Source organism: Mizuhopecten yessoensis, unplaced genomic scaffold (genome assembly GCF_002113885.1).
Source record: "Mizuhopecten yessoensis strain PY_sf001 unplaced genomic scaffold, ASM211388v2 scaffold5733, whole genome shotgun sequence".
NCBI lineage: Eukaryota > Metazoa > Mollusca > Bivalvia > Pectinida > Pectinidae > Mizuhopecten > Mizuhopecten yessoensis.
In genome coordinates this window covers 28,233-51,212 of record NW_018406196.1, presented here as the reverse complement: position 1 = coordinate 51,212, position 22,980 = coordinate 28,233, and the positions used below count along the sequence as shown (strand labels likewise).

The window sequence follows — 22,980 nt, the reverse complement described above, 5'->3', positions numbered from 1 at the left end:
AAGAAGGATTTTAAAGAGTTTGCTTTATTTCCCCTATTGGGCCCCACCTCTCAGCCCCCAGGGCCCCAGGGGGGCCAGACCCACCATTTATACAAAATTTGTTCCCCTTCCCCGAAGGATGCTCCTGACCAAATTTAGTCAAAATCTACTTGGCTGTTCAGGACAAGTAGTGTTTTAAAGGAAAAGTTGATGGACGGACAACGGACGAGCTGCGGTATGCCATAAGTTCACCATGGTCCTTCTTCTACCATAGCGATAAAGGGATTTTATTCTTATTTGGTCTGGAATATCCTAGGGCAAAGGGGACTAAATTTTGTATAAACGTTGGGTGTGGCCCTCCTGGGACAGAACCAAATAGAGGTAAAACCTTTAAAAATCTTCTTCTACTGTTGGGATTAAGAAATTTTATCCTAATTAGGGAAATTAGAGGTTTAAATCTTTACAAGAGGCCCATGGGCCTTAACGGTCACCTGATATATTTATACAGAGAGTTGATTTTGTTTTTAACACGAACAGAATAATTCTTCAAAGTGACAAAAAACAATAAAACCACCTTATTCAATATCTAGCATACAGATTTAAGACTAAAGAGTATTTGAAACTAGCACCTCTGATTCTAAACAAGGAAAATGAAGAAATTTTAGCACACTGACTCCTTTAGGCCCCACCCTATAGCTACAGCCCTTGGGGGTAGGATTGGCTTCATTTTTTCATAGTATCAAACTGTCAACTCAGGGTTATAATTCCAATCAAGTTATTAACATATAATATTCAAAGTATCATTTGCCATTATAAACCATAATAAATTTTGCCCCCATCCTTCCCAAGGGGTTAACGTGAGACCCTAGGGTCATAAACCTTAACACCCTTCCATCTATGAAAAGTGTTTGATTCTACCATATCTGGGTCTTTGAGAAGAAGATTTTAGAAATTTCAGTCAATTCAACCCTTTTTGGCCCCACTCATTAGCCCTGGGGGTCAGTCAGTGCTAATATGTGCATACCATCAAACTGCTATCCAATACAGATAGTACTAACCCAAATTAAATTACTTCCAATGGAAATTAAACAAATGTTGGTCCAAAATGTGATTTCCTTATATAAACTATAGTAAAGTTTACGCCCTCCCAAGGGGGAAACTTGAGACCCCAGGGTCAAGAAATTCACAATTTTGGTAAAGCACTTTAAGACCCTTCCATCTATGAAGAGTATTTGATTCTACCTGATCTGGGTCTTGAGAAGAAGATTTTTGAAATTTTAGTCAATTTGACACTTTTTGGACCTGCCCCCGCGCAGGCCCCTGGGGGCTGGGGACCAAACCGGCCACTTTTTTGTTGACCTTAGGCCATGGAAGGTTTCTGTAAAAATTTCATTGAAATTGGTTCAGGAGTTTTGGGGAAGAAGTCGAAAATGTAAATTGTTTACGGACGCACGACGGACGCCGGACGCCGCCGGACAAAAGGCGATCGCAATAGGTCACTTGAGACTTTGTCTCAGGTGACCTAAAAAGCTTTCCTCTTCTGCACCATTGGAGGGATTTTATTTAATAAGAATTATTTGCTATGTTGCTTTATTATCCAGGTTAGCAATACAGGCGCTCTGGGCCTCTTGTTATGGCCATAGATAGGGTAATTTTATATTATGTAATGCCATACAGAGGGTGATTTTATATTATGAAAGGCCATACAGAGGGTAATTTTATATTATGTAAGGCCATACAGAGGATAATTTTATATTATGTAAGGCCATAGAGAAGGTAATTTTATGTTATGTAATTATAAGGCCATAGAGAGGGTAATTTTATATTATGAAAGGCTATAGAGAGGGTAATTTTATATTATGTAAGGCCATACAGAGGGTAATTTTATATTATGTAAGGCCATAGAGAAGGTAATTTTATATTATGTAATTATAAGGCCATAGAGAGGGTAATTTTTTATTATGTAAAGCCATAGAGACGGTGATTTGGTCTAAATTCTGTTATTAAGGAACAAATGACTAGCTAAATGTCTTGAAGTAAAACAATGAATGAGATGTTCTGTACCCCTGATTTGACGGTATCAGGTACTGTAGTCATTCAACATGTAATTTTTGTGGACAGTTAACATTCCCATGAAGAATTCGACACTTCTGTATAACCTGTCTTGTGGTCAATTGGTTTATCGGTAAAACATAACAGACTGCAGGGACGATCAGAAATTTTCATTTATCATTCAAATAAACTTTCCTGTGTGTTTTATTGTATTTTGTTGATCTAAAGGCAAAACTTTGCATTTGACAGAAATGCTTTCATCAACTTTGAAATTTCACTGATATACACTAGGTCAAAAAATGGAAGATCATTACCATAACCAGAAATAGAAAATTAACACATGAAAAGCTTTAACAATCAATTTATTGAACAAGATTATTTTGAGAAGAATCGTATACGTTGGAAAAAAGATTCAACTCCATTCTTTGAATTCAGTTCCAAACTGACTGGAAAGGTTGATAATGTGACTTGAATTGCATATAATTTTGAGGACAATGAAAAACAATTGATAGAGAAACAGGAAGAAGATAACCAAAAGTTGATTCATCATTACTGCATGGCTCAACTAACAAAAGTGATTCCTATTGCTCTAGGGAAATGTAACATACTAGATTCTACATTGTCTTTATTCCTGAAGTGACGCCAATACTTCCTGTAGGTCTGTTATAACTGTGTAACGGATATATACAGGCTGTGTCAGCTATGTAATTTGAAATTAATGACAAAATTCATAACACGTCTAAAAACACAACTGAACAAATACCAGGTATTTTAAGTTGTCTTTATTTCTGGCCTTCTTATATGGAAAACAAATGTGTATACTTTGTCAAATGAAAATTAATATTGAAAATTAATATCACATTTAAGCAATGAATGATAAAGCAGTTCAATAAATATCATACTGACATGAAAATGTTACAAAAATGTGAAGCAGTATATTATGGTTATGTTGTATAGAGATCAAATTCCACATATTCAACGTACAAATATAGGTTACACAACGAGTGGTTGTTGTAAAGCTCGTGTTTTTTGTAACTTTTGAAAAATAACTAACTCGAGTGAAAGAAATACCATATAAAACAACCACGAGTTTGTGTGACCTAGAAATTCGCATGTGTGTTCAGATGCGGCGTAAGGATATGACCTGTAGTAAAATGCCGCTAATTAATATGCAAACATGACAATTTCAGGAATATGTGGAAATAATATGATTTATTACAAATCATAACAAGTACGTAACAAATTTATTGTCTTCAAAGCAATAAATTTATAGAAACCAACATAAGAAATTTATTATCACAAAAACAATGACGAACTACTTTCTGTGTATCATCATTTCTGCCACCGCATGAAGCGGCTTTCCCGCCAAATTGTCCATTCAAAGGAGTCCCGGTCGAAGTTCACCGTGTCAGCCAATCAAAACGCGTTTAGAGTTTATACCACGTGTGGTATAAACAATATGTTATACAACAGTTGTAATGATTAATTGATGCCTTTGGAGTTGAAGATACTTATTCACCTCCAATACTGCACATACATAACGTACAAAGATACATATTCACCTCCAATATTGCACATTTACGCATGGTTTTATGTAAGAGAGAAAACTACATGATTTGAAAACCAAAACGGGCCAACCAGTTAGTCCATTTTTTAAAATATAATATTTCAGGGGTAAAACCCGACAGCCCTACATATCATTACGCCAGCCTTAAACGTCTTTGGCAAGGTTCACCAACAACATTAACTCACATGGCTGTCCCTGTTTTAACTACTGACGTGGTTCTACCACTCACTGGCAGTCCAACCTTTTAGAACACATTAAAATAAAAATGGGTTCAAACTAATATTTCAATAAGCTACATTTTTTGACACGAGTGCTTGAAGAGGATTTTGCATTTTAAAGAATCATTAACCATATCTGACCATAATAGTGTAGCACCAGAAATGACCATTCTTTTGTTCTGTGAATGGTAGGGTAGGACCATTACAGCCATCCTTGTTCTGCGGATGGTAGGGAAGGACCAGTACAGCCATCCTTGTTCTGCGGATGGTAGGGTAGGACCAGTACAGCCATCCTTGTTTTGTGGATGGCGCTGTAAGATAAGACCCTAGGAACAACCTTCTTTGTTCTGTGAATGGTAGGGTAAGACCTTATATAGAAACAATCTTTCTTGTTTTGAGGATTATACTGCCACAGCTACTCAGATCCTTAGATATGTCCTTTGACTGGTACATGGATCTTTATTCCCCCCCCCCCCGAGATATTTTCAAGTAGACGTCAATTGCAAGCTACTATTATCTTTATGTCAATACCACGGAGATCCTTAGATATATCCTGTAGATGTTATTTATATTTCCCCTGAGATCCTTTGAGGTAGATGTCAATAATACTGTTATCTTTATGTCACTACCACGGAGATCCTTAGATATATCCTGTAGATGTTATATATATTTCTACTGAGATCCTTTGAAGTAGATGTCCACGCTACTGTTATCTTTATGTCACTACCACGGAGATCCTTAGATATATCCTGTAGATGTTATATATATTTCTACTGAGATCCTTTGAAGTAGATGTCCACGCTACTGTTATCTTTATGTCACTACCACGGAGATCCTTAGATATATCCTGTAGATGTTATATATATTTCTACTGAGATCCTTTGAAGTAGATGTCCACGCTACTGTTATCTTTATGTCACTACCACGGAGATCCTTAGATATATCCTGTAGATGTTATATATATTTCTACTGAGATCCTTTGAAGTAGATGTCCACGCTACTGTTATCTTTATGTCACTACCACGGAGATCCTTAGATATATCCTGTAGATGTTATATATATTTCTACTGAGATCCTTTGAAGTAGATGTCCACGCTACTGTTATCTTTATGTCACTACCACGGAGATCCTTAGATATATCCTGTAGATGTTATATATATTTCTACTGAGATCCTTTGAAGTAGATGTCCACGCTACTGTTATCTTTATGTCACTACCACGGAGATCCTTAGATATATCCTGTAGATGTTATATATATTTCTACTGAGATCCTTTGAAGTAGAAGTCTATCCCCCTGTTCTGTTTCTGTGTAGAAGGTCTACCACTTCCTCCTCCTCGTGCTCCTCCTCCCTGTGGAAAAAGAAGTACTGGAGTATACGTAGCTGTTACATATATCCAGATAAGATATCCAGGGAGAGGTTCAATTGAAATACTGAATTGAATTAGAACAGGACTTGTAGAAATGTTTCATTTGTCAAAATAGATCACTGATGTATCATTGCCAGCATCAGCATCACAGAATCTGTCAGACACATGCATTGCCAGTACAGTATCAACAAAACACATTACCAACCTTATTTGATTAAGACACTACAAATGAAACCCAAATCCAGGAACTATCTTCATGAACAATCCAACAAGTTATTATCAGTAGATGTAGCCGTTTCCATGTTTCTTCCCTACATACTTGTAATTATTTAAACAGCAGGGTAGACTTAAGCTGCAGTATGGTTACCTTTGATTTGCCAATGTGCCTACTCCATTCTGGAGCCACCACAATAGGATTTGGGTAGGTTTCTCCTAGGGATACCTCAGCACTGGACAGGGTGGCAGGATTGAGTGTCCACACAGTGTGGACTGCCCCACCCTTCACTTTCTCTAACTCTGGGACCCACAGGCGAACGTAATCTCCCTACAATACAAACCATGCATCCTGTTTGGGAACTAGTTTTTCGAAACTTTAAAATGTTTTACATCATAATGGCTCAGGTTCCGAAACATAACCCAAATGTTTTACATCATATTGGCTCAGGTTCAGAAACCTAACATCATTTCAATACACAAGTCATTAAAATGTCATCTTGATTAGTCGAAGAAAATAAACAAAATTTCTACAAATATTGAACAACTTACCTCAGGATCATAGTCAAATCTATGTTTGATCAGGGTGAACTAACCTCAGGATCATAGTCAAATCTATGTTTGATTATGCAGAATGAACCTCAGGGTCAAAGTAAAGTCCCCATTTGACCATCTTAGAATCCTACCATGGTCATGTCTATATTTGACCATGTCAAACTATCCTCAGGTCATAGTCAAATATATGTTTGATCATGTAGAACTAGACTCAGTATCATAGTCATGTCCCTGTTTGACCGTGTTGAACTAACCTCAGTATCATAGTCATGTCCCTGTTTGACCATGTTGAACTAACCTTAGGATCATAGTCAAGTCTACGTTTGACCGTGTTTAACTAACCTCAGGATCATAGTCATGTCCCTGTTTGACCATGTTTAACTAACCTCAGGATCATAGTCAAGTCCCTGTTTGCGTGTTTTACTTACCTCAGGATCATAGTCAAGTCCCTGTTTATCCGTGTTTTACTTACCTCAGGATCATAGTCAAGTCCCTGTTTGACCGTGTTGAACTAACCTCAGTATCATAGTCATGTCCCTGTTTGACCATGTTGAACTAACCTTAGGATCATAGTCAAGTCTACGTTTGACCGTGTTGAACTAACCTCAGTATCATAGTCAAGTCTATGTTTGAGCGTGTTGAACTAACCTTATAGGTCATAGTCAAGTACCTGTTTGACCAAGTCAAACTATCCTCAGGTCATAGCCAAGTCCCTGTTTGACCGTGTTTTACTTACCTCAGTATCATAGTCAAGTCTACGTTTGACCGTCTTGCACTAACCTCAGGATCATAGTCAAGTCCCTGTTTGCGTGTTTTACTTACCTCAGGATCATAGTCAAGTCTACGTTTGACCGTGTTTAACTAACCTCAGGATCATAGTCATGTCCCTGTTTGACCATGTTGAACTAACCTCAGGATCATAGTCAAGTCCCTGTTTGACTGTGTTGAACTAATATAACCTCAGGATCATAGTCAAGTCTACGTTTGATCTGGGTGAACTAACCTCAGGATCATAGTCATGTCCCTGTTTGACCATGTTTAACTAACCTCACGATCATAGTCAAGTCCCTGTTTGACCGTATTTTACTTACCTCAGGATCATAGTCAAGTCCCTGTTTGACCGTGTTGTACTTACCTCAGTATCATAGTCAAGTCTACGTTTGACCGTGTTGAACTAACCTCAGTATCATAGTCAAGTCCCAGTTTGACCGTGTTTTACTTACCTCAGGATCATAGTCAAGTCCCTGTTTGACCGTGTTGAACTAACCTCAGTATCATAGTCAAGTCCCTGTTTGACCATGTTTTACTAACCTCAGGATCATAGTCAAGTCCCTGTTTGCGTGTTTTACTTACCTCAGGATCATAGTCAAGTCTACGTTTGACCGTGTTTAACTAACCTCAGGATCATAGTCATGTCCCTGTTTGACCATGTTTAACTAACCTCACGATCATAGTCAAGTCCCTGTTTGACCGTATTTTACTTACCTCAGGATCATAGTCAAGTCCCTGTTTGACCGTGTTGAATTAACCTTAGGATCATAGTCAAGTCTACGTTTGACCGTGTTTAACTAACCTCAGGATCATAGTCATGTCCCTGTTTGACCGTGTTGAACTAACCTCAGTATCATAGTCAAGTCCCAGTTTGACCGTGTTTTACTTACCTCAGGATCATAGTCAAGTCCCTGTTTGACCATGTTTTACTAACCTCAGGTGTTGAACTAACCTCAGTATCATAGTCAAGTCCCAGTTTGACGGATCATAGTCAAGTCTACGTTTGACCGTGTTGAACTAACCTCAGGATCATAGTCATGTCCCTGTTTGACCATGTTGAACTAACCTCAGTATTATAGTCAAGTCTACGTTTGACCATGTTGAACTAACCTCAGGATCATAGTCAAGTCCCTGTTTGACCATGTTGAACTAATATAACCTCAGGATCATAGTCAAGTCTACGTTTGACCATGTTGAACTAACCTCAGTATCATAGTCAAGTCTACGTTTGTCGTTGAACTAAGCTCAGGATCATAGTCAAGTCTACGTTTGATCTGGGTGAACTAACCTCAGGATCATAGTCATGTCCCTGTTTGACCATGTTGAACTAACCTCAGGATCATAGTCAAGTCTACGTTTGACCGTGTTGAACTAACCTCAGGATCATAGTCAAGTCTATGTTTGATCTGGGTGAACTAACCTCAGTATCATAGTCAAGTCTACGTTTGACTGTGTTGAACTAACCTCAGGATCATAGTCAAATCCCTGTTTGACCATGTTGAACTAACCTCAGGATCATAGTCAAATCCCTATTTGACCATGTTGAACTAACCTCAGGATCATAGTCAAGTCCCTGTTTGACCGTGTTGAACTAACCTCAGGATCATAGTCAAGTCCCTGTTTGACCGTGTTGAACTAACCTCAGGATCATAGTCAAGTCTACGTTTGACCGTGTTGAACTAACCTCAGTATCATAGTCATGTCCCTGTTTGACCGTGTTGAACTAACCTCAGGATCATAGTCAAGTCCCTGTTTGACTGTGTTGAACTAACCTCAGTATCATAGTCAAGTCCCTGTTTGACCATGTTGAACTAACCTCAGGATCATAGTTGTGTCCCTGTTTGACCATGTTGAACAAACCTCAGGATCATAGTCAAGTCCCAGTTTGACCGTGTTTTACTTACCTCAGGATCATAGTCAAGTCCCTGTTTGACTGTGTTGAACTAATATAACCTCAGGATCATAGTCAAGTCTACGTTTGACATAGTTGTGTCCCTGTTTGACCATGTTGAACAAACCTCAGGATCATAGTCAAGTCCCAGTTTGACCGTGTTTTACTTACCTCAGGATCATAATCAAGTCCCTGTTTGAGCGTGTTGAACTAACCTCAGTATCATAGTCAAGTCTATGTTTGAGCGTGTTGAACTAACCTTATAGGTCATAGTCAAGTACCACTAACCTCAGGATCATAGTCAAGTCTCTGTTTGACCATGTTGAACTAACCTCAGTATCATAGTCAAGTCTATGTTTGACTGTGTTGAGCTTACCTCAGTCTCATAGTCATGTACCTGTTTGACCATGTTGAACTAACCTCAGTATCATAGTCAAGTCTATGTTTGAGCGTGTTGAAATAACCTTATAGGTCATAGTCAAGTACCACTAACCTCAGGATCATAGTCAAGTCTACGTTTGATCTGGGTGTACTAACCTCAGGATCATAGTCATGTCCCTGTTTGACCATGTTCAACTAACCTCAGGATCATAGTCAAGTCCCTGTTTGACTGTGTTGAACTAACCTCAGTATCATAGTCAAGTCTATGTTTGACTGTGTTGAGCTTACCTCAGTCTCATAGTCATGTACCTGTTTGACCATGTTGAACTAACCTCAGTATCATAGTCAGGTCTCTGTTTGACTGTGTTGAGCTTACCTCAGTCTCATAGTCATGTACCTGTTTGACCATGTTGAACTAACCTCAGGATCATAGTCAAGTCTCTGTTTGACCATGTTGAACTAACCTCAGGATCATAGTCAAATCCCTGTTTGACTGTGTTGAACTAACCTCAGTATCATAGTCAAGTCTATGTTTGAGCGTGTTGAAATAACCTTATAGGTCATAGTCAAGTACCACTAACCTCAGGATCATAGTCAAGTCCCTGTTTGACTGTGTTGAACTAACCTCAGTATCATAGCCAAGTCCCTGTTTGACCATGTTGAACTAACCTCAGTATCATAGTCAGGTCCCTGTTTGACCGTATTGAACTAACCTCAGGATCATAGTCAGTTCTATGTTTGACTGTGTTAAACTAACCTCAGTATCATAGTCAAGTGTACGTTTGACCGTGTTGAACTAACCTCAGGATCATAGTCAAGTCTACGTTTGATCTGGGTGAACTTACCTCAGTATCATAGTCAGTTCTATGTTTGACTGTGTTAAACTAACCTCAGTATCATAGTCAACATAGTCAAGTCCCTGTTTGACCGTGTTATACTTACCTCAGTATCATAGTCAAGTCTACGTTTGACCGTGTTGAACTAACCTCAGTATCTTTGTCTAGTCTATGTTTGACCGTGTTGAACTAACCTTGGGATCAAAGTCAAGTCCCTGTTTGACCATGTCAAACTATGTCAAACTATCCTCAGGTCATAGTCAAGTCTATGTTTGATCAGGGTGAACTAACCTCAATATCATAGTCAAGTCTACGTTTGATCAGGGTTAACTAACCTCAGGATCATAGTCAAGTCTATGTTTGATCAGGGTGAACTAACCTCAATATCATAGTCAAGTCTACGTTTGATCAGGGTTAACTAACCTCAGGATCATAGTCAAGTCCCTGTTTGAAGTCATGTCCCTGTTTGACCGTGTTGAACTAAGCTCAGGATCATAGTCAAGTCCCTGTTTGACCGTGTTTTACTTACCTCAGTATCATAGTCAAGTCTACGTTTGACCGTGTTGAACTAACCTCAGGATCATGTTTGACCATGTTGAACTAACCTCAGTATCATAGTCATGTCCCTGTTTGACCATGTTTAACTAACCGCAGGATCATAGTCAAGTCCCTGTTTGACTGTGTTGAACTGATATAACCTCAGGATCATAGTCAAGTCTACGTTTGATCTGGGTCAACTCACCTCAGTATCATAGTCAGTTCTATGTTTGACTGTGTTAAACTAACCTCAGTATCATAGTCAACATAGTCAAGTCCCTGTTTGACCGTGTGAACTAACCTCAGGATCATAGTCATGTCCCTGTTTGACCGTGTTGAACTAAGCTCAGGATCATAGTCAAGTCCCTGTTTGACCGTTTTTTACTTACCTCAGGATCATAGTCAAGTCCCTGTTTGACCGTTTTTTACTTACCTCAGGATCATAGTCAAGTCCCTGTTTGACTGTGTTGAACTAATATAACCTCAGGATCATAGTCAAGTCTACGTTTGATCTGGGTGAACTTACCTCAGTATCATAGTCAGTTCTATGTTTGACTGTGTTGAACTAACCTCAGTATCATAGTCAAGTCCCAGTTTGACCGTGTTTTACTTACCTCAGGATCATAGTCAAGTCCCTCTTTGACCGTGTTGAACTAACCTCAGGATCATGTTTGACCATGTTGAACTAACCTCAGTATCATAGTCATGTCCCTGTTTGACCATGTTGAACTAACCTCAGTATCATAGTCATGTCCCTGTTTGACCATGTTTAACTAACCGCAGGATCATAGTCAAGTCCCTGTTTGAAGTCATGTCCCTGTTTGACCGTGTTGAACTAAGCTCAGGATCATAGTCAAGTCCCTGTTTGACTGGGTTGAACTAACCTCAATATCATAGTCAAGTCTACGTTTGATCGGGGTGAACTAACCTCAGGATCATAGTCATGTCCCTGTTTGACCATGTTCAACTAACCTCAGGATCATAGTCAAGTCCCTGTTTGACCATGTTGAACTTGCGATCCTCTCTCGGGTCATTTCCAATACCAGCACTGTACAACCAGTTACCATAGTTACTGCACACATCATGGTCAATCTGAAATCATTCATTTACCCAACTTAAATACACTGTACAGACATACAAACAAACACAAAGTTACACTGTAGAGACAGACAACACAGTTTACAGACAGAAAGACAACTATCGATGAACACAATGTAACTATAAAATGTTTAAATTACATTTTTGGCAGAGAAAATGATCAATAGATTGGAGAATTTCAGTTAAATAACAGAAAAGTTTTACTTATTATTTTTCAGCTACAAGTGTACCTGTCATATAATTTACAAACTAGATAAATTACCAGTAGAGATTCAAACCACTCAGCTCCCATCCTCCAGTCCAGTTTTAAATCTTTAGTAAGAAAGCTAGCAACATTCTGAAACAAGAGTAAATTATGATCAGGTTGCCTCGAATAGAGATAGCTTGAGTGATTAAACAAGAGATCCCAGATTCCACCACTGTACATTCATTAGTTCTTTGTCAGTTCGATCTTTTTGATCTCTTCTTTCCTCTAATCTGTTTGATCAAGTCATGTTAACAGTAAATGCATATTGAGGTAACTTTTGATCTAAACTTACTGATGTGTATGAAAGCCAACCTTCAAAGTGAGTTTTTCATTTCACATATTTACTTTTAGTCATTTTGTTTTTATGATCAATCTCAAAATATAACATGCGCAACAAGGTATCAATGGAAACCTACATATCAAATTTGAGAAAGATCCCTCAAGTTATTCCTGAGAAATAGTACTAACAAACCTTCAATGTCAAAAATCATAGATCGCTGTCGGTAGGCCATTTTGTTTAACTGATCAGTTTCAAAAGTAATCATGAACATTAAAGGATAGTGGGAAACCTGCATTGGCTGCCCCCCCCCCCCCCCCAATTTTTTTTGGGGAGAGTAAAAAGTTTGAAGCACTGGCCCAAATAACATATTGGTGGACCAAATAATTGTGAAATGTTAATGTGAAAGTGACTATAATTTCTTTTATACATAAATTTTTCGACAGTCGCCCAAACTATTTTTGTTGGGCCAGTGACTACCTCACTTTTGACACCTTTTGGTCGCTCGAGCAAGACTTTAGCCGCCATTGGCAAGCAGGAGACCGTCCATTTCAGGCACTGCTACAACAAGGGAACAAGGGAGGCCTACATAAAAAATTTGATAAAGATCCCTCTGGTACTTCCCGAGATATAGCGATAACAAACTTTCACTATCAAAATCCAAGATGGCTGCCTGTCGGCCATGTTGTTTATTCGATCAATCTCAAAAGTTGCCCTGCACAGCTTAGGACCAAGGGGAACCCACATATAAAATTTGAGAAAGACCCCTCTGGTACTTCTTGAGAAATACCGATAACAAGAATTGTTTAAGGGAAGACCACGGACCACGGACGCAGGGTGATTTGAATAGCCCACCATCAGATGATGGAAAGAAAATCTGATAAGTTCAATATTGTTTGCTCAAGATGTAGATAATTTCTATAAAATAAACAAGACAAGGAGTATAAGTACAACATATTAGCATACACTTTACCAATATTTTTTTTATAAATGAAACCAGAAACTGAAACCAATAACTAATAACATGAAAAGCCATAATGATTCAAGATGAAGTCTTTTTACAGAAAACACAGCTCACTCCTTGGAGCCAGCTTGATGTTAAGGGTATGTCAGAATAGGATTAATGCTATGTGTGGTACTTAGTATATTATTTCTTATCTAATACACAACACACACACTGTATATGTATCTCAGTTCAATTAGAACTGACACATTAACCCAACTGACGATATAAGATCTGTACCTGCCGACCCCTGTTTGACATGAAGCCAGTGGCAGCCATCTCTCTCATGTTGGCGTCTACAAATGGTACGCCAGTCTTTCCTTCTGTAACAGAAATTGAAAACCATCGTATAATTTCGTTCTATAATTCCATACCCAGAGAAAGCTTTTTAAAAGGTCTTTGAACATATCTCCTGAATAAAGATGAAATATCCACCTCAAGCTTTTCAATATCAAAATATTGTCACATGACAAGTATATGACAAGTTTACGTATTTTCATAAATGTGATACAGAATGGCTAAAATGTTGTTAGATGATACATGTAGTTCAAGTTATTTAAATATCAGAAAGCAATCATACTAGGAAAGCTAAATATGAGAAGCACAGTCTTCTGATTACCTCCCCTTCCACCAGACATCATCACAGGTGCACTACTTAAAACCATCATGACCTTACTGGAGGAGTAATGACATTGTCAATCCTACCTGTCCAGGACTTCAGTAGCATCTGGTCTTGTTTCCAGGGAATAGTCTTGCCTTGTATACCTGAATATGAATAATTAGAGTTAGAGCAATGGCAGTTCATTTTCAAATGATCTTCAAATTCTTGGAGATATTTATTATTATCTATAATTTGCCTGCACAATAAATAATAATGAACAAAAGTCAATCAAATATTGAACAAATGAGTCTCTTTTAAAAACAAAATATGCTGTGCAATTTTACATCAAAACCTAAGAATCATTTGTTTAATTAGGAACAAGATGAATCGTTGAACAGTTTTTATGTAAATTTGTCTCTGCTGCTTATAGCATATATAATCAGTCAAAAGTTTCCAAGAAACTTGGAAATACCCTTTATATTAAAACTTGTAGCAATGTAAAATATGACCATCTCACCTCCTTGAAAAAACAATTTGTTGCCATACTTCAAGGCCACAAATCTAAAGTAGTCCCTCCACAGCAACTCAAAGATGACCCAGTATGTGGACTGATTAGCTACTCGTTCACTTTCGTATCGTTTAATCTCCCAGTAGATGTGACGAGGGGAAATACATCCATGGGCAAGCCTGATAAACATGAAGAAAGAAACATTCATTTTTACATTGTATATGTTGGATATTGAAATCACAATACCTATGGGAATTTTATTAATTGTCAGGTGACACACATGTCATTCACTACAGATATAAAATTGTATCAGCATGCACTTTCTATTTTTTCATGTTTCACAAGAAGCTTTGCAGCTATATTGATAACTAATTTTTACCCCAAAATATTAAAATGTAAATTGGCCCTCATGTAATTATCAACTTTGACCACTGCATTGATAAATAAATTTGTCTGTTTTATTGATGTTATTTCCTACAGGTATCAGCAACAACATAAAACCTGAATTCACACAGAGAAATTAATAACTTGTTCCTGTCAACAAGAGTTGTGAATTTACTGCTTAGAGAAGAAGTAGGGAGTACCACAAAGGGCAAATTTGATTCTGGTGTGCCAGTCTTGCCAGTCTTCAATGCCGAGGTGGCATGGCTAGATTGTGTCCCATAAATGGACACACAATGACATTACATAGCAGTCGTCAACATTTCTTGCTAGTTTTGGAGTGACAGGCAAAGCAGCACACAAGATTGCAACACATAAATTATTTGCAGAAGTGTGATTTTTCAAGATCATCATCAGCATTAATATGAATATTCCTTAATACACATGCTATAATGATATATTTACAAACTCTATCATTTTTCATATTCTTTTTGTGCTGCATACTCCCTACTGATCTTGTAAGGCCAAACACACGCTCAATTACTCTTAATGAAACTTTGAGATTACTTTGTCTGGAAGTTTGCATTGGTGCCTCCACACTTTAACTTAAACCTGTCAAGCAATACAAAAGGCATCCTAGAATCAAGTTGCCCCATACAGAATTTAGTGGAATTAGTGAAGAGAATTTAGCATATAGATAATTTGGTAGAACTAGTGTGGAGACTACAATATAAAGAAATCAGCAGAACTAGAGAAGATAAAATAAACTTTATTTATTTGACAACAATTATGAAACAAGTTATTTCAACGTATATTTATCACTCTTGTTGGTCCAGATGATAGCTCGCGGGGGTCTTATTGTGAAAGGAAAACAGAGTACCCGGAGAAAACCCACGTGGTAAGGCAGGTGACCCCATACCTTTTCATGTCCGATCGGGGAATCAAACCCTGGCAGCATTGGTGAAAGGCAAGTGCGCTATCCACTGCACCACCCGACCAGCCACTAGAGAAGATAACCTACCACACAGAGAACTTAGTAGAGTAGTCCGAGCCAACTAGACCATTTCTTGTCTCCTTATAAGTTGACACACTGTCTGACTGCCAGAGGTAGTGGTTAAGTCTGTCAAGGGCAACAGTTTCTCCTCCGCGAAATGACATCACCGAACGCGAGTCCTCAGCTGGGGCTGAAACATAACCCATCCTTTTACACAAAAGAGTTATACAAGTATCAGAATTTACATAAATAATTTTCACACCAGCAAATAATTCCAACAGATTAATGCTTCTTAAATTTTGTTAACGACTCTATAGAAATATATCTCTAAGTTAGAAATGGAACATCATGACTCTATAGAAATATAACTCTAAGTTAGGTATGGAATATAATGACTCTATAGAAATATATCTCAAAGTTAGATATGGAACATAATGACTCCATATAACTCTAAGTTAGGTATGGAACATCACGACTCTATAGAAATATATATCTAAGTTAGGTATGGAACATAATGACTCTATAGAAATATATCTCTAAGTTAGATATGGAACATCACGACTTTATAGAAATATATCTCTAAGTAAGATATGGAACATAATGACTTTATACATTTTATAATACTTTATTGAATAACAGAGCAAATTTAAAAAAAACAAATACATAAAGGTTATTAATATGCCGGTAATGATCAATAAATATTCAATTTTAGAATTCACTTCGGTGTTGATACATGTACCAAAATGTTACTGAAGCAAACGAAGTTACCCTTCAAGCCAAGATCCTGTAATGATGGGACCTGGCCTTCCTCTATACCAGGTGGGAGGGGCTGAAGTGTATCTGGCATAGTAAAAGACTTCCTTACTCTGGCCTGATCTTCGACCCTCTTCCGAAACTGTGTGTAAACGTCTGGTAACCTGGACACAGTTATCTTCCCTCGTTATTACTCATACAATGGTACTGAGACAGTTTAGTATACAACCTATCCGGCACCTCTTTTTGGAGGTTAATTTCTTTCTTGATTTATTGCTTGGTTATTTATTGATTAATAGTTGTAAACATTATATTCTGAAACAAAGTCGCCTAAAATGATAGAAATCTACAGAGTGACCAAACTAGACCATGTAACACAACTGTAATATTTTTTCAGTGTGTATATCCCTATTGGGAACTACTTTTATATAGATTTATAGAGTTTGTAAAGCATATTACATGGGTCAGCTTTGCACTCTCTGCGTCGTGTCTAAATGTGACATCATTCAATCCGATTTAATGTGATGTCTCAATAGACCTATGTATCATGGCAATAACGCGCGGAGATTTCTAACATACATTGTAGCTTATTACTTGAGCGTTCCTAATCATTAAAACTGAATACAATAATTGAATTATTAAAGAGCAGTTAACGATAATAAGAATAACAGTTGTATTTAACAGCTTTACTGCAAAAGAAATCTAATCTGACACCCTTCTGACATTCTGTCAAGCCCAACACCCTTCTGACATCCTGTCTTATTTGACTCTCTTTCTGACATCCTGTCTATTCTGACACCCTTCTGACATCTTGCCTAATCTGACAACCTTTGGACAACATGTCTATTCTGACTCCCTTCTGACATCCTGTCTAACCTGTCTTATCTGACATCCTGTCTAATCTGACTCCCTTCTGACATTCTGTCAAGCCTGACTCCCTTCTGACATCCTGTCATATTTGACTCTTTTTCTGACATCCTGTCTATTCTGACACCTTTCTGACATAGTGTCTAGTCTGACACCCTTTGAACAACCTGTCTAATATGACTCCCTTCTGACATCCTGTCTAACTTGACTCCCTTCTGACATCCTGTCTAATCTGACTCCCTTCTGACATCCTGTCTAATCTGACTCCATTCTGACCTCCTGTCTAACCTAACTTCCTTCTAACATCCTGTCTAATCCGGCTCCCTTTTGACATCCTGTCTAATCTGACTCCCCTCTGACATCATGTCTAACCTGACTCCCTTCTGTCATCCTGTCTAATCTGACTCCCTTCAGACATCCTGTCTTAGCTAACTCCCTTCTGACATCCTGTCTAATCTGACTCCCTTTTGACATCCTGTCTAGCCTGACTCCCTTCTGACATCCTGTCTAATCTGACTCCCTTCTGACATCCTGTCATATTTGACTCTTTTTCTGACATCCTGTCTATTCTGACACCCTTCTGACATCCTGTCTATTCTGACACCCTTCTAACATCTTGTCTAATCTGACAACCTTTTGACAATATGTCTAATCTGACTTCCTTCTGACATCCTGTCTAATTTGACTCCCTTCTGACATCCGGTCTAATCTGACTCCTTTCTGACATAATGTCTAGCCTGAATCCCTTCTGACATCCTGTCTAACCTGACTCCCTTCTGACATCCTGTCTAATCTGACTCTCTTCTGACATTCTGTCAAGCCTGACTCCCTTCTGACTTCCTGTCATATTTGACTCTTTTTCCGACATCCTATCTATTCTGACACCCTTCTGACATCCTGTCTATTCTGACACCCTTCTAACATCTTGTCTAATCTGACAACCTCTTGACAATATGTCTAATCTGACTCCCTTTTGACATCCTGTCTTAGCTGACTCCCTTCTGTCATCCGGTCTAATCTGACTCCCTTCAGACATCCTGTCTTAGCTAACTCCCTTCTGACATCCTGTCTAATCTGACTCCCTTTTTTGACATCCTGTCTAATCTGACACCCTTCTAACATCCTGTCTAATCAGTTACCCTTCTGACATTCTGTCTAATCCGTTACCCTTCTGACATTCTGTCTTCGCTGACTCCCTTCTGACATCCTGTCTATTCAGACTCCCTTCTGACATCCTGTCTAAGGTAACTCCCTTTTGACATCCTGTCTAACCTGACTCCCTTCTGACATCCTGTCTAATATGACTCCCTTCTCACATCCTGTCTTAGCTGACTCCCTTCTGACATCCTGTCTTAGCTGTCTCCCTTCTGACATTCTGTCTTATCTGACTCCCTTTTGACATTCTGTCTAATCCGTTACCCTTCTGACCTGACACCCTTCTGAAGTCCTGTCTAATCTGACACCCTTCTGAAGTCCTGTCTAATCTGACCCCCTTCTAACATCCTGTCTAATCAGTTACCCTTCTGACATTCTGTCTAATCCGTTACCCTTCTGACCTGACACCCTTCTGAAGTCCTGTCTAATCTGACTGCCTTCTGAAATCCTGTCTTAGCTGCCTCCCTTCTGATATCCTGTCTTAGCCGACTCCCTTCTGACAACCTGTCTATTCAGACTCCCTTCTGAAATACTGTCTAATCTGACTCCCTGCTGACATCCTGTCTAGCCTGACTCCCTTCTGAAATACTGTCTACGGAAACTCCCTTTTGACATTCTGTCTAATCCGTTACCCTTCTGACATTCTGTCTAATCCGTTACCCTTCTGACCTGCTGTCTTATCTGACTCTCTTTCTGACATGCTGTCTATTCTGACACACTTCTGACATCTTGCCTAATCTGACAACCTCTTGACAATATGTCTAATCTGACTCCCTGCTGACATCCTGTCTAGCCTGACACCCTTCTAACATCTTGTCTAATCTGACAACCTTTTGACAATATGTCTAATCTGACTCCCTTCAGACATCCTCTCTTAGCTAACTCCCCCCTAACATCCTGTCTAACCTGACTCTCTTCTGATATCCTGTCTTAGCTGACCCCCTTCTGACATCCTTTCTAATCTTACTCCCTTCTGACATTCTTTGTTAGCTGACTCCCTTCTGACATCCTGTCTTATCTGACACCCTTCTGAAATCCTGTCTAATCTGACTCCCTTCTGAAATCCTGTCTTAGCTGACTCCCTTCTGACATCCTGTCTAATCTGACTCCCTTCTGACATCCTGTCTTACCTGACTCCCTTCTGACATCCTGTCTTACCTGACTCCCTTCTGACATTCTTTGTCAGCTGACTCCCTTCTGACATCCTGACTTATCTGACACCCTTCTGAAATACTGTCTAATCTGACTCCCTTCTGACATGCTGTCTAATCTGACTCCCTTTTGACATCCTGTCTTAGCTGACTCGCTTCTGACATTTTTTGTTAGCTGACTCCCTCTGACACCCTTCTGACATCCTGTCTAACCTGACTCCCTTCTGACATCCTTTCTAATCTTACTCCCTTCTGACATGCTGTCTAATCTGACTCCCTTCTGACATCCTGTCTTAGCTGACTCCCTTCTGACATTTTTTGTTAGCTGACTCCCTTCTGACATTCTGTCTTATCTGACTCCCTTCTGACATCCTGTCTTAGCTGACTCCCTTCTGACATTCTTTGTTAGCTGACTCCCTTCTGACATTCTGTCTTATCTGACACCCTTCTGACATCCTGTCTAACCTGACTCCATTCTGACATCCTGTCTAATCTGACTTCCTTCTGACATCCTGTCTAATCTGACTTCCTTTAGACATCCTGTCTAATCTGACTCCCTTCTGACATCCTGTCTTAGCTAACTCCCCTCTAACATCCTGTCTAACCTGACTCCCTTCTGACATCCTGTCTAACCTGACTCCATTCTGACATCCTGTCTAATCTGACTCCCTTTTGACATCTTGTCTAATCTGACTAAACTTAAGACAATGCTAGAACACTCATTTGTTAAAATGACGTGATTTTCACTTACTGTTTAATACCAAATGGAAGGTCATCCCTATGATAGAGGGTGTGACCCCAAAATGTTTGAAGTTTGACACTACAATTTGTCTGCAGACCTGTCTCTACATCCAGTTCTTCATTGGTGACCTATATAAACAAAAATATGGCAAAATATTTAACATTCTCATGCAATAATTTTTAGCTCACCAGTGTGGCCCCCTGAGAGCAAAGGGGGAGGGGAGGGTGTCCATTAGGGGACATAGTAATAAATGTTCAAAATCTTATTTGGAGGAATTTTAACTATATTTTGCGTAGAGCATCCTTGGGTAAAGGGGACTCAATTCAAAATGCAATTTTGTACATGTATAAATGGAGGGTTGCTTTTAGGGGACAGAGGAATAGTGCCCAATTGAAGAAATTGAGATTAATGTTAAAAATTCCACCCCTATTCATGGGAGCAGAAAGAAGGGACCTAGTGAGGGATGGGTGTTGCTGAGACGGAGCCAATATTTGGAAATAGTTCCAGTATTATAAAATTATGTCATAAGAATAATTTTCTATAGTTGCTTTCTTATCTAGGTGAGCTATACAGGCCCAGAGGGCCTCTTGTTTAAATCTTAATTGGTTTTAAAATTACTGTTGAACTTTGTTCATTAGCGCTGACACTTGCCAAAAAAAAAATCAAACTTGAATATGAATTCTTGAAAGTAAGACACTGTATAAATGTCTACCAAATTTCTACCAGCTATATATCAGTACTACTATATAATACTAGTAAGTGTTGCATTATCTAAGTCTAACACACACTGTATAAATGTCTACCAAATTTCTACCAGCTATATATCAGTACTACTATATAATACTAGTAAGAGCTTGTTTGGAAGCATACAAGCCCCACTATGTTGAGAACATATTGTTGTTCAAGGGCGGAACACAGGATTAGTCTGTGAAAAATTCTTAAGTGTCTGCTGACGAAATAAAATATCAAAAAGTTTAGAAGAAAACAAATCTAACAGCTAGCCTGTAGTCAGCTAATGTGTGTGTAACTAAGCTTGGGCAACCATTTTGGGAAAAAGTCCTCTGGATTTAATATATGTTACCAGTGACATTGGGACAGTTATCATTACTTAGATTCTGAAGAAAGATAGGAAGAAAAATAGCCCCTTTTTTAACAGAGAAACTATAAAGCTTTTACACTCTCGGAGTAAAAGACTTTTTAAAAATTCTTTCACTAGTTATCATAGTCAAAGGGAGATAATCAGTATTTCTTCTATTAATCAAATAAGGCCACATGTCCTCTATCTACTTATTACTCAGTATAATAAACAACAAACTCCTTATATGCAATAAGCTGCTCATCCTTTAGGAACGACTGAGGCGCAGTTTAATTTGAATCTTGGTTTAATGTATATATAAATGTATATCTATTTTTTTCATACATTGTATGTGTAACCCACACTCGACAATCTTCCCTAGCTCCCCCTCTCAGACCATGTTTATCTAAATAAACCAAGCCTGCCACACAACTTGAAAACCAATTTTAGGGAGACAAGTGTACCAGCCCAATGCTTCAGGTTTACCTTGCTGGGATTTTTAAACAACGAGTAAAAACACGATCTTCATACATTCAGGAGTTACCCCTATACAAGCTATTATTTCCCTTATATTACATGGCATTATGCTGAATTTAAACGGTCCGTTCCTGAGCTGACCAAAAGCTAGAATGCCTAACAAACTAACCCTACCACATCTTATGCTTCCGAAACATTCTCATTGGTCGGCTATAAACCGGACATGCTTCTCAACCTATACGAGTGCCACGTACCTATAGGACAAATATTCCCGCTATTCTACAAACCGCGGAAAATTGAAATTATTGTATACTCTTGATACAAATATGTAGTTACTGTTTTAATTCTGTATAGTTTTGTTTTTGTTACATTCTGTTTGATAACTATCAGATATGGTGAATACAAGATGGCATGTAGCAAGATAGTCTCACAGATTCATTCTAAATACCCCCCTGAACCTCAACACAAACAACATTTATACCACCTTGAAGACTTTTGTTTTTCACATATGATATCTTATTCTTCTGGTTAACATTTTCTGATCTTTGCGACCTTTATCACAAAAGTGACGGCTATATATAGAGTCTATTTATCAAATTTCAACACATCATTGTAAGTGGCTTACAACTAGTTCTCACCCAAAATAACTTTGATATTTAGATTTATTTGACCTCTAACATTCACGACTTAACCAAGGTTGATGAAGAAACAACCTTATGTTGATTATACAAAGTGTTATCAATCAGCACCACCTCACTTATAACCTGGAAAATCTTAAGTGTTATCAATCAGCACCATCTCACTTACAACCTGGAAAATTTTACGTGTTATCAATCAGCACCATCTCACTTACAACCTGGAAAATCTTAAGTGTTATCAATCAGCACCATCTCACTTACAACCTGGAAAATCTTAAGTGTTATCAATCAGCACCATCTCACTTACAACCTGGAAAATCTTAAGTGTTATCAATCAGCACCATCTCACTTACAACCTGGAAAATCTTAAGTGTTATCAATCAGCACCATCTCACTTACAACCTGGAAAATCTTAAGTGTTATCAATCAGCACCATCTCACTTACAACCTGGAAAATCTTAAGTGTTATCAATCAGCACCATCTCACTTACAACCTGGAAAATCTTAAGTGTTATCAATCAGCACCATCTCACTTACAACCTGGAAAATCTTAAGTGTTATCAATCAGCACCATCTCACTTACAACCTGGAAAATCTTAAGTGTTATCAATCAGCACCATCTCACTTACAACCTGGAAAATCTTA

The 22,980-nt window shown here is 38.4% G+C and overlaps 1 protein-coding gene across 1 annotated transcript in view; it reads right to left on the bottom strand.

Moving 5' to 3' along the window:
* Nucleotides 1-4,288: 4,288 nt before the first annotated feature.
* The window catches only part of LOC110451022 (cryptochrome DASH-like), a 30,863-nt gene continuing 12,171 nt past the window's right edge, over nucleotides 4,289-22,980 (bottom strand). The window contains exons 3-13 of the mRNA XM_021498855.1: nucleotides 21,707-21,710; nucleotides 20,155-20,273; nucleotides 16,246-16,394; nucleotides 15,505-15,667; nucleotides 14,112-14,281; nucleotides 13,699-13,758; nucleotides 13,234-13,316; nucleotides 11,729-11,803; nucleotides 11,341-11,460; nucleotides 5,552-5,728; nucleotides 4,289-5,166 (exon numbers count right to left, since the gene is read on the bottom strand). Of these exons, the coding sequence (XP_021354530.1) occupies nucleotides 5,077-5,166; nucleotides 5,552-5,728; nucleotides 11,341-11,460; nucleotides 11,729-11,803; nucleotides 13,234-13,316; nucleotides 13,699-13,758; nucleotides 14,112-14,281; nucleotides 15,505-15,667; nucleotides 16,246-16,394; nucleotides 20,155-20,273; nucleotides 21,707-21,710 (1,210 nt within the window). The 3' untranslated portion in view covers nucleotides 4,289-5,076. The remainder of the gene's footprint in view (nucleotides 5,167-5,551; nucleotides 5,729-11,340; nucleotides 11,461-11,728; nucleotides 11,804-13,233; nucleotides 13,317-13,698; nucleotides 13,759-14,111; nucleotides 14,282-15,504; nucleotides 15,668-16,245; nucleotides 16,395-20,154; nucleotides 20,274-21,706; nucleotides 21,711-22,980) is intronic.